Raw genomic sequence first — 19,225 nt, 5'->3', positions numbered from 1 at the left:
TCCTTCCTTCCTTCCTTCCTTCCTTCCTTCCTTCCTTCCTTCCTTCCTTCCTTCCTTCCTTCCTTCCCTTTCCTTCCTTCCTTTTGTTTTATTTAATTCCTTCAGTTCCTATTTCTTTGTCCTATTTATATTGTTCCTTCCATCATTTTTCCCCTCCTTCTGTCCATTTCCTCCTGATCTTTTATTCCCTTCCTTCATGCCCATCCTTACCTTTTCCTCTTGTCTTTCAGTTCCTTCCTTCCTTCCTTCCTTCCTTCCTTCCTTCCTTCCTTCCTTCCTTCCTTCCTTCCTTTCCTTCCTGTCCTTCCTTAACTTTTTCTCTCCTTCCTTCTGTCAGTGAGCAGGTTGGAACACGATGCAAGGCCAGATTATTCTGTCAGAGAACGTGGTGACTGGGTGATCGAGGATCCGAATGCAGGACGTCACAGTGGTATGGAGAAAACAGGCTTTAATAAAGAAACACCCTGAGCAATGGAGCAAAGGCAAAAACACAATCCAAAAACAGTCCAGAGTCAAAAACACAGGCAAACAGGGTGATGCAGGAGAACAAAAACAAAATCCAAAACAGTCCAAGATTCAGAGAGTCGGCAAACAGAACCATGAAGGGCAGAGCAGAAACAAAAAGCGAAAAACAGTCCAGAGTTCAAACCAGTAGCAGAGCAGAACAGAGGTCAGGAGCAGGAGCAGGAGCAGGATCAGGATTCAAGAGCAGACTGGCACGAATAATCCCAGGGTCTTTAGGAGGCCGGTGAAATAATCCGGCCCAGAGCTGAAGTCTCAGGTGTCCGTAAATACCGGGAGGTGCGGGGGAAAAACGAAGATGGCCGCCGACCCAGAAGTGCGCGTCTTGGAACCAGAAGATCCTGACACATACCTACCCATCTACATACCTTCCTTCCTTCCTTCCTTCCTTCCTTCCTTCCTTCCTTCCTTCCTTCCTTCCTTCCATCCTTCCTTTCTTCATTCTATCCTTCTTCCCTTCCTTCATTCTATCCTTCTTTCCTTCCTTCCTTCCATCCATCCTTCCCTCCTTCCTTCCTTCCTTCCTTCCTTCCTTCCTTCCTTCCTTCCTTTCTTCCTTCCTTCCTTCCTTTCTTTCATCCTTCCTTCCTTCCTTCTATCCTTCCTTCCATCCTTCCTTCATTAATTAATTAATTCATTCATTCATTCCTTCCTTCCTTTCATCCTTCCTTCCTTCCTTCCTTGCTTCCTTGTCGTCTTCTTTTATTTCCTTCCCTTCCACAATCATGTGTAACACTAGATGCTACACAGGGAGAATGTTTGTGTAGCTGTTGATAATGAGGTTAATGCTTCAAGTGATTGTGTTGTTTTTAAATTCATGTTAAACTCCGGAAAAAGCAGCAGAAATGATTCCCTAATTAGCTGTAAGTTCCTCGTCCTCGTGAGAAGCAGCACGTTTAAAGTGGAGACGCTGGACATTATTTCTCTGCTCAGTGATCTGCTGCACCATTAGCACACATTAGAGAGTAACACAGCGAGCGAGGGGTTTGATTCGGCCCGAGCAGCTCGTCATACACACACTCAAATAAACCCAGTTCTGGGCAAAAACACAAAAAACCCAGAGCTGTGATTCCTGATGGTGGGCGAGGATCAATTCAGGGGTGTTTGTGGGCATGTTTTATTCTCTCACCTCGTCTCTCTGCTCGCTCTTGATTTTGTAAAGATCAAGAAAATGTAAATGATCAATTTCATATACACACACACACACACACACACACACACACACACACACACACACACACACACACACTCACACACACACGCAGGCACACGCGCGCACACACACACATACACACACGCAGGCTAACTCACATGCAGACCTTGTTATGCTAAATATAATGGTGTTGCCATGGTTACATCGATAGCTTCCATCTCCACCCCCAACCATTGGAAAAATCAAACGCTAGATCTAATCCTCAGAGCTCTTCAGTCATTACGCTGGTTTTTTCCTCTCCATTAAAAAGGCACTGTGATTATCCAGGAGAACATCTGAACTGGGTTTACAAAAGTCGCTCATTACAGTTCATTCGGACCGAAAGCAGACTGCTGGAAAATAAAATGTTTTGCCACGAGGTCACCCAGAACTCACAACTGTACGACACGTTTCCTCACAATCACAAACGTGTCACCCAGAACTCACAACTGTACGACACGTTTCCTCACAATCACAAACGTGTCGCCCAGAACTCACGACTGTACGACACGTTTCCTCACAATCACAAACGTGTCGCCCAGAACTCACGACTGTACGACACGTTTCCTCACAATCACAAACGTGTCGCCCAGAACTCACGACTGTACGACACGTTTCCTCACAATCACAAACGTGTCGCCCAGAACTCACGACTGTACGACACGTTTCCTCACAATCACAAACGTGTCGCCCAGAACTCACGACTGTACGACACGTTTCCTCACAATCACAAACGTGTCGCCCAGAACTCACGACTGTACGACACGTTTCCTCACAATCACAAACGTGTCGCCCAGAACTCACGACTGTACGACACGTTTCCTCACAATCACAAACGTGTCGCCCAGAACTCACGACTGTACGACACGTTTCCTCACAATCACAAACGTGTCGCCCAGAACTCACGACTGTACGACACGTTTCCTCACAATCACAAACGTGTCGCCCAGAACTCACGACTGTACGACACGTTTCCTCACAATCACAAACGTGTCGCCCAGAACTCACGACTGTACGACACGTTTCCTCACAATCACAAACGTGTCGCCCAGAACTCACGACTGTACGACACGTTTCCTCACAATCACAAACGTGTCGCCCAGAACTCACGACTGTACGACACGTTTCCTCACAATCACCACACAGTTACAAACAGTTCATGTGTCATCAAAACTCAACACATATTTTTGGCATATTTCTTCCTTCTTTAGCCTTTCTTTCTTTCTTTCTTTCTTTCTTTCTTTCTTTCTTTCTTTCTTTCTTTCTTTCTTTCTTTCTTTCTTTCTTTCTTTCTTTCTTTCGCTTTTCCTTCCTTCTTTCTGTGCTTCCTTCTTTCTTTCGTTCTTTAGCCTTTCCTTCCTTCTTTCTTTTCTTCTTTTGCCTTTCCTTCCTTCTTTCTTTTCCTTACCTTTTTCTTCCTTCTTTTCTTCCTTTTTTCTGCCTTCTACCATTTTACCATTTTTTTTTTTATTTGTATAGCGATTTTAACAATGAACATTGTCTCAAAGCAGACATTTTTTAGCTCCTTCTTTCCTTCCTTCCTTCTTTCTTTCCTTCCTTTCTTCCTTCTTTCCTTCCTTCCTTCCTTCCTTCCTTCCTTCTTTCCTTCCTTCCTTCCTTCCTTCCTTCCTTCCTTCCTTCCAGTCATAACAGAGACGTCCTTATCCAAATTACAATGATGTTATTCCTAGAGCTGAGCTGATGAGAGTGAAGGGCCTCACAACCTTTAGATCAGAAGTCCAACATCTTAACCACTGATCTCCTTCTTCCTGAACACAAAATTGTTTACACTTTAACCTGTATTTAAAGTCTGAATATGTTCCATGTTTCATTTATACTTGAAGTTTATTTGACTGAAACCTCAGCACTCTTTCACCTTCAGACGATTAGTAATGCACCAAAAACACTGTTAGCGCTTTATTACCCCCAGCACCGTCACCTTTAACCTTGGAAAAAGATGATTATACTACATTTTAGTTTCATCTCCAGGAAAATACATTAAAAACATATTCCTCCCAAATAGGACATAAAAAAACGCTTGTTGTGAAACCACGAGTGATCCAGGAATTAATACTCTGTCTAACAGAATCAGAGCGACTTTACCACTTGCTAGATACAGCGACATTACTGTATATGGACAAAAGTTTGTGGAAACCTGACTATAAGGTGATATGTGCATACTTTGAACATCTCATTCCACTTAGTGTCTCCATTTGCTGTTCTAATGAGCTCCACTCTTCTGGGAAGATGTTCTGCTGGATTATGGAGACATTTGTTCTTTCACAAGGCTGTTAGTAAAGGCAGGTACATTTGGTTAAAGACACTGCTTGAAGCTTAGTGGTGATGGGATTTGCGCTTATGACCTTCTGATCAGAATACTTAACCTCTAAGCTATCCATTTAACAATGTAGGTGAGGTGAGGAGGTTCCTGGGGTGCAGTCAGCATTCACATTCATCCCATTGGTGTTCCACAGCATTGGAGCTCTATAGCCGGAGATCTTCCATTAAACCAAACCCATGGAAAGCAGATCTTCATGGAGCTGGCGTTGTGCAGTTTTGTGTTATGCTGGAACAGGTTTGGGTCTCCAAGTCCAAGTGAAGGAATTGAAGAACGTGGTACGCATTTGTGTGTCTGGCAAAGGCAGGTGTCCCAATACTTTTGTAAACATAGTAAAAGTAATGGATTAAATCCTTATTGGTTTCAAAGACCAGAAGGAAGCTTTCTGATCCACTGAGTGTCTCTGTCTGGTCTTTGATGGATTGTACTGTGGATTTATCCCAGAAATATTACTCTTCTTAGAAATATATAATCAAATGGTGCTGGAAATATAAATCACTGCTAGTGCACTATTTCTAACACCATGATGTCCAGATGCTCTGGTAGATGTAGGTGGACAAAATAAGCAGCACCAATTGTTTAGATCATACAGTTTAATTAGTGTTGATAATTAATGAGCTGCATTATAAACGAATGTAATCATAAAAGTGGTTGACAGCAAGGAAATAAATATAATTTGTTACAGTATATAAGTAGTTTTTTTATATGAGTAAATGTATATGAGTTATCCACATGTTAAGGTTTGATTTCATGTTAAAACAAATTGTTTCAATGAAATGACACATGCACTTTCATGCTGGATCGTATCTTCATTACAAAACAATCGAACAAATTCATTTTCTACTATTTCAGAGACTTCATCAGTGTTACATCATTTCACACTTGGAACAATTTAAGGTATTATTATTATTATTATTATTATTATTATTATTATTATTAGTAGTAGTAGTAGTAGTAGTAGTAGTAATAATTTCTCATTATTATTATTTATTTATTTTTTTTTCTATATTTTTTTTATGATTTTTATTATTATTATTGTTGTTGTCGTAATCAATATTATTATTATTATTATTTATTTATTTTTCCCTTTTTTATTATTATAATTAAACAATGCCGGGGTATAGAGAAGAAGCTGAAATTTCATACTATAAAATGGTAAATAATTATAATGTTGTTGACTCCACCCAATCCGTACCAGAAATGATTCTTTACTAGTGATTCTCTTGTTATAAATAATTTTTTTTCATTATACTAATTAAATTGACTTGATTAAATAAAATTAAATAAATGAAAAAATGTTATTAAATTATTTGCATTTGTTAGATACCATTCGGGTAATCCAGCTGTGTGTGTGTGTATAAAAATATAACGTTAAATTTAACATTTTCTGAAGATATGTTGTGCTTCACTGTTGTTTCAGCATACTTTAGCAAATGTCTAGATATTTAAAATAAAATATATATTCTACATTTATTCAATATATTTATTATTAAATGAAATCATTCCTTCCATTTTTCATTTATTAATTCATGCAGAATTGCTTGAAGCTGTAAATAAAATGCAAAAGGATCCGTAATTACTTCACATAATCTTTGGTGAAAGAGAGTGGCGGTGATTTTTGCGTATGTGGAGATCATGCGTAAGTCTTCACAAAATGCAGTAGCCACAGTGGAGGTATCTCAGTGGGTAAATAATAAACAAGAATAAACTTCCTCTACCCATATATAAATATATAAATAAAGGTATTCTCTACGCATAGATGTGTGTATTTTGGGGAAAATATGTAGTATCTGAATTATCTGACATATATTTCTATATCTGTGAAATCCAAACATGACCATGTGTGCAATATATGTGCTTTGTGTATACTGTCATATTAGATGTACGGGTAAAAACGTAACGCGTCAAACACGTGTAAATAATTATAATAGTGTAGACTTCAATCTGTACCAGAAATGATTCTTTACTAGTGATTCTCTTGTTATAAACACATAAAAAAAAGTTCACTACATTGAACAATAGAATAAATTGAATAAATTAAACAAAATGAAATATCACTTCGCAAAATGCCCAGTACAAATCGTGTTTCTGGTACGGATCCAGTAGCCACAATGGTGGTATCTCAGTGGTTAACTCATTGTACTGCTGGGCCCCTGAGCAAGGCCCTTAACCCTGCTCAGTTCTGGATAAGGGATCTGCCAAATTATGTAAATGTTTACAATCTCTTACTTATGAAGCACTGAATGGTCTTTTCCTCACAGTGCCTGCGTGAACTTTCATTTATGGTCTATTTGCTTCAATTAAACATTTTGTTTTCAGTATCCTGTAGATATAATTTACTTTAAAGGTAGAGTTTTTCATGCCACACGTTTTCCTCGGCTACGTGAACCAACCTTTCGATCTTTAATAGTTTTTATGTCTCAGACACACTCTCGAAGTAAATTGTGTTTATTTATATATTCTGATAAGCAGCACAGGATGGTGGTGGTGGTGGTGGGGGGGTGGCAGGGGGTTCGGGGGGGTCAAAGACTGGGTTGTTTTGATGGTGTTACTGCCCCCTGACTGTGTTATGTGGTGGGCAGCCCTGATGCCTCTGTTGCATTCTAGCTTTCTGTTTATCTGTTCTTCTGTTCCTGACCTGCCAGAGCCCCTGCTTGCCCTCTCTCACAGTGTCCAGCATCTTAAAATTAGAGCAGGATAAAAGCATACCTAATAATTTGTTCATTTTCTCCTGTGAGCAGTGCAGGAACCCTGCTGAGGTCAGATCCAGGCCCAGAGTTGTCCTGCTGTGGCTCTCTTCACCCTCTAGACCAGCCTGATTTCTCCTCAAACCCCCCACCCCCTGCTTCTTCAGCTCACAGATATCTTATCTAACCTCCTGCTGCTATAAATAATCACACACAGCTATTGTAAAGTCACACTTCCTGGGAACTTCTGCTGGGATCACAATAACTTCCACATCCCATGAGCCCTGTTTCTCAAAAAACTACATGTTACTGATTGGCTGATAGGTGATAAATTGTGTTTGACTGATGTCTATCTGTTATGATTGAATTAATAAAGGTGTGTGTGATTGGCAGTGTTGTGCTCGTTACTGAGAAATAATACAGTTACCCGTTACTTCATTCAAAAAGTAACTGTTACTTTGTTGATTATTTGCACCAAAAAGTAATGCGTTACTGTTAAAAGTAACTTTTTAATTACTTTTTTAAAGAAGCTTCTTTAATGTTCACATTAATGCCCTTTTATGTGTTATATTCTACACAAACACAAAACTGACTTAAACACAAAGTCATATTAAACACTATTTTATTAAAGTCAGAGCAGCACACACTGAATATATCACAAGGATTTCTGAAATAAACAACAAAACAAGCTGAATAATAAATTCACAATCAAACACTAAAGTGGCTTCTGCTGTTGTGTTGAGCTCTTAAACATGTTCCTTTCACAGCTGAAGTATGAAAACTATCAACAATGTAGAACAGAACACCGGGTTAGCGCATAGCTACTAGCTTCATTGAGGCGTGGAGTTTCTGGAGGAGCTTCAACAGATTGGAGTTGCTGTTTATCGCAGTAGATACGAGCTTCGAACCAGAAAGACACAACTTACATTTGACTAAAAAGTTTTTGTCTTTATGCTCAACTAAAGTAAAATAATGAGCATATTTCCACTTTGAGAAACTCGTCTTGCTCTCGCCTCGACTCACCATTACTGCCGCACAGACCTGAATAAACGGAGACACGCCCACAGCGCGTCTTCTTCTGTATACAGTGGTTCATCCACCAATCCTACAATGCGTCTCTGCTGTAAACAGTAGGCTTACAGTCTACACTTCAGCCCAAAGTAACGGGTAACGCACCATACGGTAACGGAGTTCATTTATTTTTAAAAGTAGCGCGTTACAGTATTAGTTACTGTCAAAGTAACTACAACACTGGTGATTGGGGTGTATCAGTTCTCACCTGGTTGATGAAGGTGTGTGATTGAGGTGTATCAGTTCTCACCTGGTTGATGAAGGTGTGTGTGATTGAGGTGTATCAGTTCTCACCTGGTTGATGAAGGTGTGTGATTGAGGTGTATCAGTTCTCACCTGGTTGATGAAGGTGTGTGTGATTGGGGTGTATCAGTTCTCACCTGGTTGATGAAGGTGTGTGATTGAGGTGTATCAGTTCTCACCTGGTTGACGAAGGTGTGTGTGATTGAGGTGTATCAGTTCTCACCTGGTTGATGAAGGTGTGTGTGATTGAGGTGTATCAGTTCTCACCTGGTTGATGAAGGTGTGTGTGATTGAGGTGTATCAGTTCTCACCTGGTTGATGAAGGTGTGTGTGATTGAGGTGTATCAGTTCTCACCTGGTTGATGAAGGTGTGTGTGATTGAGGTGTATCAGTTCTCACCTGGTTGATGAAGGTGTGTGATTGAGGTGTATCAGTTCTCACCTGGTTGATGAAGGTGTGTGTGATTGGGGTGTATCAGTTCTCACCTGGTTGATGAAGGTGTGTGATTGAGGTGTATCAGTTCTCACCTGGTTGATGAAGGTGTGTGTGATTGGGGTGTATCAGTTCTCACCTGGTTGATGAAGGTGTGTGTGATTGAGGTGTATCAGTTCTCACCTGGTTGATGAAGGTGTGTGTGATTGAGGTGTATCAGTTCTCACCTGGTTGATGAAGGTGTGTGTGATTGAGGTGTATCAGTTCTCACCTGGTTGATGAAGGTGTGTGATTGAGGTGTATCAGTTCTCACCTGGTTGATGAAGGTGTGTGTGATTGGGGTGTATCAGTTCTCACCTGGTTGATGAAGGTGTGTGATTGAGGTGTATCAGTTCTCACCTGGTTGATGAAGGTGTGTGTGATTGAGGTGTATCAGTTCTCACCTGGTTGATGAAGGTGTGTGTGATTGAGGTGTATCATTTCTCACCTGGTTGATGAAGGTGTGTGTGATTGAGGTGTATCAGTTCTCACCTGGTTGATGAAGGTGTGTGTGATTGGGGTGTATCAGTTCTCACCTGGTTGATGAAGGTGTGTGATTGAGGTGTATCAGTTCTCACCTGGTTGATGAAGGTGTGTGTGATTGAGGTGTATCAGTTCTCACCTGGTTGATGAAGGTGTGTGATTGAGGTGTATCAGTTCTCACCTGGTTGATGAAGGTGTGTGTGATTGGGGTGTATCAGTTCTCACCTGGTTGATGAAGGTGTGTGATTGAGGTGTATCAGTTCTCACCTGGTTGATGAAGGTGTGTGATTGAGGTGTATCAGTTCTCACCTGGTTGATGAAGGTGTGTGATTGAGGTGTATCAGTTCTCACCTGGTTGATGAAGGTGTGTGTGATTGAGGTGTATCAGTTCTCACCTGGTTGATGAAGGTGTGTGTGATTGAGGTGTATCATTTCTCACCTGGTTGATGAAGGTGTGTGTGATTGAGGTGTATCAGTTCTCACCTGGTTGATGAAGGTGTGTGTGATTGGGGTGTATCAGTTCTCACCTGGTTGATGAAGGTGTGTGATTGAGGTGTATCAGTTCTCACCTGGTTGATGAAGGTGTGTGTGATTGAGGTGTATCAGTTCTCACCTGGTTGATGAAGGTGTGTGATTGAGGTGTATCAGTTCTCACCTGGTTGATGAAGGTGTGTGTGATTGGGGTGTATCAGTTCTCACCTGGTTGATGAAGGTGTGTGATTGAGGTGTATCAGTTCTCACCTGGTTGATGAAGGTGTGTGTGATTGAGGTGTATCAGTTCTCACCTGGTTGATGAAGGTGTGTGTGATTGAGGTGTATCAGTTCTCACCTGGTTGATGAAGGTGTGTGTGATTGAGGTGTATCAGTTCTCACCTGGTTGATGAAGGTGTGTGTGATTGGGGTGTATCAGTTCTCACCTGGTTGATGAAGGTGTGTGTGATTGAGGTGTATCAGTTCTCACCTGGTTGATGAAGGTGTGTGTGATTGAGGTGTATCAGTTCTCACCTGGTTGATGAAGGTGTGTGATTGAGGTGTATCAGTTCTCACCTGGTTGATGAAGGTGTGTGTGATTGGGGTGTATCAGTTCTCACCTGGTTGATGAAGGTGTGTGTGATTGGGGTGTATCAGTTCTCACCTGGTTGATGAAGGTGTGTGTGATTGAGGTGTATCAGTTCTCACCTGGTTGATGAAGGTGTGTGTGATTGAGGTGTATCAGTTCTCACCTGGTTGATGAAGGCATGAGCGACTCTTGGGCTCAATAGTAAGAGGGCACGTCTAAGAGAGTCCCTGTAGCGATTGAGCTCTTCGGTCTTCATAGTGCTGAAAAGGGTGAGGAAAACCTTTGAGACGTTCCTCTCTACCTGCTGCAGAGACACGTCCAAACTGGAGCGAGACGCCTGATCCAGAAATGCTTTTAATCCACTGACATCTGATTGGGAGAGACAGAGAGAGTGAGTGAGTGAGTGAGTGAGTGAGAGAGAGAGAGCGAGAGAGAGAGAGAGAGAGAAAGAAAGAGAGAGAGAGAAAGAGAGAAAGAGAGAGCAGAGCTTTTGTTGTCAGATGGTTGAAGGTCTGTCTTTCAGAGGTTAACACTCTTAATGTACTGTTTCTTCAAAGTAAGAAAGAAGAGCATCAGAGAGCTCTCATAACAATTCATTGTGAGCTGAACAGGAAATTGCACTGAACTATTGACCTTATACACAAAACATTTCTCCTGTAAACCGTCTATTTGTCCTACGTTCGACAGGCGGTTGTGATTTTTCTGGAACATGCAACACACACACAAGAACATCGTTACTCAGGAACTGGGTACTCTGGATGCCAAAGTGTATACTTTAGCTAGGCTTTTTTTGAAGACATGGCAAAAGCAGACCATTAGGAACATTAAGATTTCCCTCACTAAAAGAAAAGAAACACTGAATGCTCCTGAAAACCACAAGTCAGGATTTTATTTTCCTTCCATCAGCCATCTGGATCAGACTGTTACACTCATACTACATGTCTATCACTTCATGTCTGCCTGTTGAGGCTCGATCTGTCTCTCAGAACTCGGAGTGGGAGTGGCGGGGGGTTGTGGGGGGTTGGAGGTGGGCAAAGGGGCAAGTGAGAGTCTGAATAACAAGCAGGCAGAGACATGAGTCACTCGTTCCTGTCTATCTGACGGCTTAATGAAGCAGTGGACAGCTTTATGAAGCACGGCAGCACTTTACACACACACACAAGAGGATAATCACACACACTCCAACATACACTTGATCACCTTCTCGAACACACACTCGGGGAGGGAGGAATGTAAATGAGTCCTCCAAGAATGAATAAAAAACATTCAGACCTTTGTGACTTTCACTGGGTTTTTCCATCATTAACCCGTGAGCAGTGTGCACTACTTAAGTGTCACGTTTTCATCTCTTCAGGGTTTAAGACTTTCTAAGTCCTCCTGTATCTCAGAAACAAGAAACAGAAGCCACACTGTAACACTCAGACTCCAGAGTGTGGATGTTGAGCTTTATGTACTTCACACACACTGTTTAACCTTAGAAGTTTGAGACAAAATTAGAGACAAAAGATGGGGGAAGTACAGGAAACAGATTAGAGACAAAAGATGATTCTGACATTTACAACATCTTCTTGAGCATCGCTGTTTTTCCTACGTGCCTTAAGATGATGACCATTGTCCTTGTGCTAAAGAAGTCTCCAGTCTCCTGCCTCAATGCCTATCATCCCGTCGCAATCACACCCATCGTAATGAAGTGCTTCGAGAGGCTCATCATGAGGCACATCAAGACCCAGCCTTCACCCTCATTGGACCCCATGCAGTTTGCGTATTGTCCAAACCGTTCAACGGACGATGCCCACAACCCTCCATCTGGCCCTCACCCACCTGGACAATAAGGACACTTAAGTACAAATGCTTTTCATAGACTTCAGTTCAGCATTCAACACAATCTTCCCTCAGCACCTGATTGAAAAACTGATCCTACTGGGCTTGAACACCTCCCTCTCTAACTGTATCCTGGACTTCCTGACTGGAAGACTCGAGGCAGTCTGGATCGGGAAGAGCATCTCCACCACACTAAGCACTGGGGCCCTCCAGGGCCGTGTGCTCACCCCACTGCTGTTCATTTTGCTGACTCACGACTGTGCAGCAATGCATATGAAACACATCGTCAAGTGTGCTGATGACACGACCGTAGTAGGTCTTATCAGCAAGAATGACGAGTCAGCTTTTAAAGAGGAGGTGCAACAGTTAGCAGCTCGGTGTGGAGCCAACAAACTGTCTGTTGACAAATCTAAAGAGATGGTTATTCTCCACTGATCATCGATGGATTCACAGTGGAGATCATCAAGAGCTCCAAATTCCTTGGTGTTCATCTGGCAGAGAACTTCACTTGGTACATATATTTGGCTGCCACTATTGTTTTTTTCACAACCTCTGTTTACAGTTTGTGTCTTTTGTGGAATTTTTCTTACAAGTACAGTCCTGTATACAGTTCTGTCTGTCTTGTATTGCACTGTTTGTCCAGGTTGCGCACGATGCACTTTCTGTGGTGAGGACACTTACTTAAGTCCTGAGCTCTGTGTTTTTCTGTTATGTAGATTTATTTTGTTTAATGTTGTTTATGTAGCACCAGGGTTCTGGAGGAACGCTGTCTCATTCACTGTGTACTGCATCAGATATATTTGGTATAAATGACAAATGACAGAAGATGGGGTACAGGAGACAGATTAGAGACAGAAGATGGGGTAAGTACAGGAGACAGATTAGAGACAGGAAACAGGTGTAGACCAGAGAAATATAAGAGACCAGTGGGGCAGGTTTAGGACAGAATACAATAAACAGAAATATCACATCATGCTCAGACCCATCTGTAAGTTCTACAGCATGGTTTCACGTTACTCAGTGCTTGGTCATAATCTGAAATTTTCTCTTTCATGATCCGAGCCCGTCTCACACGATCCAGCTGAACTGACTCGTCTGATACCATGCCTGACTCAGCTGCGTTCCTCTCACTTATCGACATATGACTCAACATCTGAATGGATCGATTTGTTTTTGTGTAGTCTGGTCGGACACTAATTGGGTCATTGCTCAGATGTTGCCTAATTGTATCTTAATTGTCATATAATTGTCATATTGTCAATATAATAAAGAGCAGTTCTGGTGTTGCCTCTCTGAGGGGCTTCATGCTGTGATGAACTGCTCCATTACACTGCTGCCAGTCCTAATGTTATTATTACTGTTATTAATGATAATCATTCAACAACACATTATTGCTATAGAGCACAGCAGACACTCCCCTCCTGTCACATGACTTACACAGTAAACCATTATAAACATGATCAGTGTGTAGATATGCTAGGCTTTTTAGGCTTTCAATCCAGTCTTCATACTGAACAAACATACTGATTCTGATTAGAGATTGGAAATGTTTAGAGACTGGAGATGGTGAGAGACTGGAGACAAATTTAGAGAAAGGAGAAAGGTTGGAAAAAGAGAGAGAGAGAGAGAGAGAGAGAGAGAGAGAGAGAGAGAGAGAGAGAGAGAGAGAGAGAGAGAGTGAGATAGAGAGATTGCTGAGATTCCGAAGACTGATTAGATTCAGTAAAAGGGTTAAGGACATGAAATGGCATAAGGACAAGTAACAGTTAAGAGACAGGTGACAGTAAATACACTAAAAGCTTTAACATGGATTCATAACTATTTAAAATCTACTTCAGATGAACCTGTGTGGTGATCACACTGATCTTCTCAGTGTCCTGAAGAAATGCTGCAGCTGGACTCACTTCTGCAGAACATTTCAGTCTTACTGATTTTACTGCCACTCAGAATCCACAAACCTTCAGCAGCAGGAGTTCTGTGCTGTGGAACTGCAAGGCCATGAGGAGAGTCACGCTGAGCGAACACACACACACACACACACACACACACATACACACACACACACACACACACACACACACACACACACACACACACACACACACACACTGGGACACAGGGGTTACAGCAAGGTCGTTATGCGTGAAAGAAGAGCTGAGGGACCGGAGCAGACTAAAAACTACTCTTCTCATTGAACCCTCCCCAGATGTGCAGCAGAGCGTGCAGCCCAGATCTTGTAGAACACACACACACACACACACACACACACACACAAACACAAACACACACACACACACACACACAGAGAGAGAGAGAGCGAGAACAACCATGCACTGCTTTGCGTTCAGTGATGAGGTGGTGGGATGGAGTGAAGAAGTTACAGTTAAAATAGTTAAAATAGCCAACAGAAGATGGTTACATTTTGTTAATGAACTAATTTAAGTATTTAGGAAAAGGTTGGGCTTCAGATATTATTTGGATATTTCCTTAGCTGTCCAAACAGTGAGGTCCCTGGCTATCTTCAAGCAATGGGTGAAGACCTTAGCTCAGGCACCCTTTTCCAGAGTGAAGTGCAAAGCACGTTTGCACTTCACTCTGGAAAAGGGTGCCTGAGCTAAATGCCACAAATGTAAATGTAAATGAACATGGTGCAGTGGTAGAGGATGGAGGGATCAGTGGTGCAGAGGTAGAGAATGGAGGGTCACTGGTGCAGTGGTAAAGTATGGAGGGATCAGTGGTGCAGTGGTAGAGAATGGAGGGATCAGTGGTGCAGAAGTGAAGAATAGAGGGATCAATGGTGCAGTGGTAGAGAATGGAGGGATCAGTGGTGCAGTGGTAGAGGATGGAGGGATCAGTGGTGCAGTGGTAAAGAATGGAGGGATCAGTGGTGCAGTGGTAGAGGATGGAGGGATCAGTGGTGCAGTGGTAGAAGATAGAGGGATCACTGGTGCAGTGGAAGAGAATGTAGGGATCAGTGGTGCAGTGGTAGAGAATGGCGGGATCAGTGGTGCAGTAGTGAAGAATAGAGGGATCAGTGGTGCAGCGGTACAAAATAGAGGGATCAGTGGTGCAATAGTAAAGAATAGAGGGATCAGTGGTGCAGTGGTAGAGGATGGAGGGATCAGTGGTGCAGTGGTAGAGGATGGAGGGATTAGTGGTGCAGTGGTAGAGGATGGAGGGATCAGTGGTGCAGTGGTTAAGAATGGAGGGATCACTGGTGCAGTGGTAAAGGATGGAGGGATCAGTGGTGCAATGGTAGAGGATGGATGGATCAGTGGTGCAGTGGTAAAGAATAAAGGGCTTGGTGGTGCATTGGTAGAGGATGGAGGGATCAGTGGTGCAGTGGTAGAGGATGGAGGGATCAGTGGTGCAGTGGTAGAGGATGGAGGGATCAGTGGTGCAGTGGTAGAGGATGGAGGGATCAGTGTTGCAGTGGTAAAGAATAGAGGGCTTGGTGGTGCAGTGGTAGAGGTTGGAGGGATCAGTGGTGCAGTGGTAGATGATGGAGGGATCAGTGGTGCAGTGGTAGATGATGGAGGGATCAGTGGTGCAGTGGTAAAGAATAGAGGGATTGGTGGTGCAGTGGTAGAGGATGGAGATATCAGTGATATAGGATTGAGTATTTGTAATATGTAAAAAAAATTTTTAAAAAAAAGGACAGTTGATCTTATCTGGATCAGTCCGCAGCTGAATAATGAGGATGAACGATGAATATTTACGACTTATGAAGGTAGAAACAGTTTATACTCAGATCCACTTGTCGTCTTTTTGCTCCAGACAGAGAATAATCCGATGTGAAGTATTCTTCTGTATGGATCAGACCAAGGTCAGCCTTAATATAACACATACAGATACATACCTGTAATAACTATAATCCAGCTTCCAGACACAATTATACAATTTCACTGAAATATGATCAACAATATCGCAGAATCCCATTACAGCAATACGATGCGAGGCCTTTCTCACTTATTTCCCACAGACACCCAGAAATCATTTGTATGTCACTTGATGACAAAATCAATGAAAAGCATCAGTGGGAAAAAAAAGGAAAATCCTTCCACTGAGATTGAAGCTTCGCCAAACCGAAAGGCACCAACTCAAAGGATGAACGAAACAGATTTGCTTCACTTCATTTAACAATTCAAAAAATGCAAAATAATAATAATAAAAATAATAAAAAGGTGCAGATAAAGCAAATAGTCACGTTCTTCTGACTGCTCATTCCGCCTGAAACTTTACAATTCTCATCCTGAAGCTTGTTAACCTTTACCGTCCTGCCGTCACTTCTATGAACAACGCTTCGGCGTTCCACAGAAGAAAATATTCCCTTCAACCACATTTGGCTGTGCGTAAATAAATAACCAACAAGACAAGAAGATAAAAAAAAGCAGAAAGGGAAATAAAAAGCATAAAAAACACCCAGATTTTATAGAATTAAAAAGTCTCTGTCCTTGGTACTGAAGAAGAGTGCACTGAAACACATTCTATACAGATACTGCAGTACACAGTGGGGTCAGTTTGGAGTTTCAATAATCATGAGTATACATTAGTTAGAACACAAACTAATGATACCTTTTATCACAGCTGCATTGAATGAGGAAGGAACCAAAGTCCTAATAAAAACCAAGCTGCAATATTTAGCATGAAAAAGCAGCAGAAACTAAAACAATGCAGCAGCATACAGTAAACAAGCACAACGATTATTAAAAACTACTCTATTATTCATTTGTCCTTTTATTCCTTCTTATATTTTCTAGTGGAAATCACAGTGGCAACAGGCTAGGAAGTCAATGCAGATCTTTCTTGTTCTGAGCCACAGACTTCAGTTCCTCCTGATGGATCTTTAGAGGTTCCCAAGACAACCATGAGATATAATCTCTCAAGTGGGTCCATATAGTTGAGTAAAGTAAAGATACACTCTGTAAGTGTCCCTTTAAACTTTCAAAAAAAAGTACAAAAGTATTTGCCTAAAAAAGCCCCTTTATCTTGCAAACATGGTTGCCAATTATGGCAACTTGTCGTCGATCTATTATCCAATCGAGCTGAAACTTAATCTCTGGTGTATATTCTTCAAAATACATCCTTGTTTCAGGATCATGTGATTTGCCTGAAACAATTCTAGAAACCTTGGGATGGTTTTGGAAAATCGGAAATCATTCCTTGCTAATATCAATGACCCAATATGGTCCTGCAGCTTTCCCACTTATTGCTGATTATTTTCCTATAACCACTGGTCCCCCAAGGAAGTGCAAGCGGTCCAAATTCCTCTGCCACTAGAGGCAGCACGGACAGCGCCGAGTTGGCATGGCTGTCCTGGAGAGCCCAGAGTACCTGGCAGAAGGGTGGGGCAGTGAGACAAGACACGGCTGGAGGCAACTAAACAGAGTGACCAATCTTCACTGTCTTCGGGCCAAGCAGAACATATAAAAGGACACCGCAAAGACAGTAAAATAGAGAACCTTTTGCGGGTTGCTGCAGCGAGTTCGTTTGGTGTGTTTTCTTACCTACTTTAAATTAGCATCAGGGTCAGTGGTTTAGCTCTCTCAGGATCTAAGCTTTTCAGGTTTTGAGCAGCGAGACGACTGCCATGTTCAGCCTGTATCGCTAATTAACTTCTGTTCAGACAGTTTGGGTAATTAAATCTTATTGTGTATCAAGCCAGTGACCAAATCCTCCCAGTCCGTGTAATCCCCAGCATCTCTACACACCCAACCAACTCTGCTCTCTCTCTCTCACTACACTCTACACACAACCTCTAACACTGTGGGTATATTTATATCGAAATACCGGTAATGTGCTTAACGATTCAGCTGCTGATTTGTGCTGTATTTTTCTCATAACATGTGGCCCTCTCAAAGGTCACGAGGGACATTAGGAAGCATTGGTTGTTAGCGCCAACAAAAAAAATACAAGATCTACTTCTCTTTTAGCTTTTTCAGGTGATCTTAAAGGTCATACCAGTGATAAATCTTGAGATTTTCTAGTTATACATCTGCCCAGAATGCAATTAAATCTTTATGTTGAGGAGAATCACCTGTTTATCGATTGATGAGATGATGAGCATGATAGTGCTGATGATGGAATTAGTATGAATTAGGGATGCTCTTCTCCATAATTGATTCAGATGCGATTCGCATCTCAAAGCATCGGCAACATCACGATACATTAAAGGTACATATGAAGTAGCTACTGATGCGATATGATGTGATTCCCCTTCATTACGATGCAGTGCGGTTTGATTTCAGTTCGATTCAACACAAAGCGGTTCAATAGAATAACGATGCTCTGTGATTTAATAAGGTACTGATAGTACATTTTTAATTCTTTGGTTTGACAGAGAGCAAATCATCAATTTACCTAAGTGCCTTCTGACTTTTAATGCACGGCCGTTTCACACACATGCCTTTGTAGTGCAACAATAAAAAAAAAAAAGATAATAAATAAAACCAGACGTTTTTTTTTCCTGTTTAGTCTCCAGGAAGATGCAGCTCTACCTCTGCCATGTTAATCTGTATTGTATGTGAATCATACCATCCCTAATCCCATACAGAAATCTTTTATATATATATATACAGTACAGAGCAAAAGTTTGGACACACCTTCTCATTCAAAGAGTTTTCTTTATTTTCATGACTATGAAAATTGTAGATTCACACTGAAGGCATCAAAACTATGAATGAACACATGTGGAATTATATATGGAATTATATACATAACAAAAAAGTGTGAAACAACTGAAAAATGTCATATTGTAGGTTCTTCAAAGTAGCCACCTTTTGCTTTGATTACTGCTTTGCACACTCTTGGCATTCTCTTGATGCCTACTTTGAAGAACCTACAATATGACATATTTTCAGTTCACTTTTTTGTTATGTATATAATTCCATATATAATTCCACATGTGTTAATTCATAGTTTTGATGCCTTCAGTGTGAATCTACAATTTTCATAGTCATGAAAATAAAGAAAACTCTTTGAATGAGCAGGTGTGTCCAAACTGTCTGTACTGTATATATATATATGGAATCATAGTTAATATATATGTTATGTATGTATGCAATATATATGCTTTGCATATATGCATATATGTTAACGCTCTGGAATTTGAACTGAGATGTGCAAATGAGGGAATCTTGAGTGACTAATGCATTAAAGTGTCGCTGCAGCGCTCTCGTTAGCTCTTGTCAGCGTTAACTGCAACCGCACCACTAACACAGCAGGGAGTAAAAAGGCATTGTGGATTTGGACTTCCATGACCCTTTAAGTTCCAGTGTGGCCTGATGGTGCTCGTGTGAACATGATTCAGTGGCCCAGCAGGAATAAAAAACATGCTG

The 19,225-nt window shown here is 41.5% G+C and overlaps 1 protein-coding gene across 2 annotated transcripts in view; it reads right to left on the bottom strand.

Annotated features, from left to right (window-relative positions):
- grid1a (glutamate receptor, ionotropic, delta 1a) overlaps positions 1 to 19,225 on the bottom strand; it is a 278,456-nt gene that overhangs the window by 88,651 nt on the left and 170,580 nt on the right. For both annotated transcript variants that reach the window (XM_083544591.1, XM_083544592.1), the window contains exon 4: positions 10,231 to 10,436. In XM_083544591.1, the coding sequence (XP_083400717.1) occupies positions 10,231 to 10,436 (206 nt within the window). The remainder of the gene's footprint in view (positions 1 to 10,230; positions 10,437 to 19,225) is intronic.

The sequence above is a fragment of the Silurus aristotelis genome (genome assembly GCF_946808225.1).
Source record: "Silurus aristotelis genome assembly, chromosome: 6".
Taxonomy (NCBI): domain Eukaryota; kingdom Metazoa; phylum Chordata; class Actinopteri; order Siluriformes; family Siluridae; genus Silurus; species Silurus aristotelis.
This window is presented reverse-complemented; position numbering and strand designations above follow the sequence as displayed.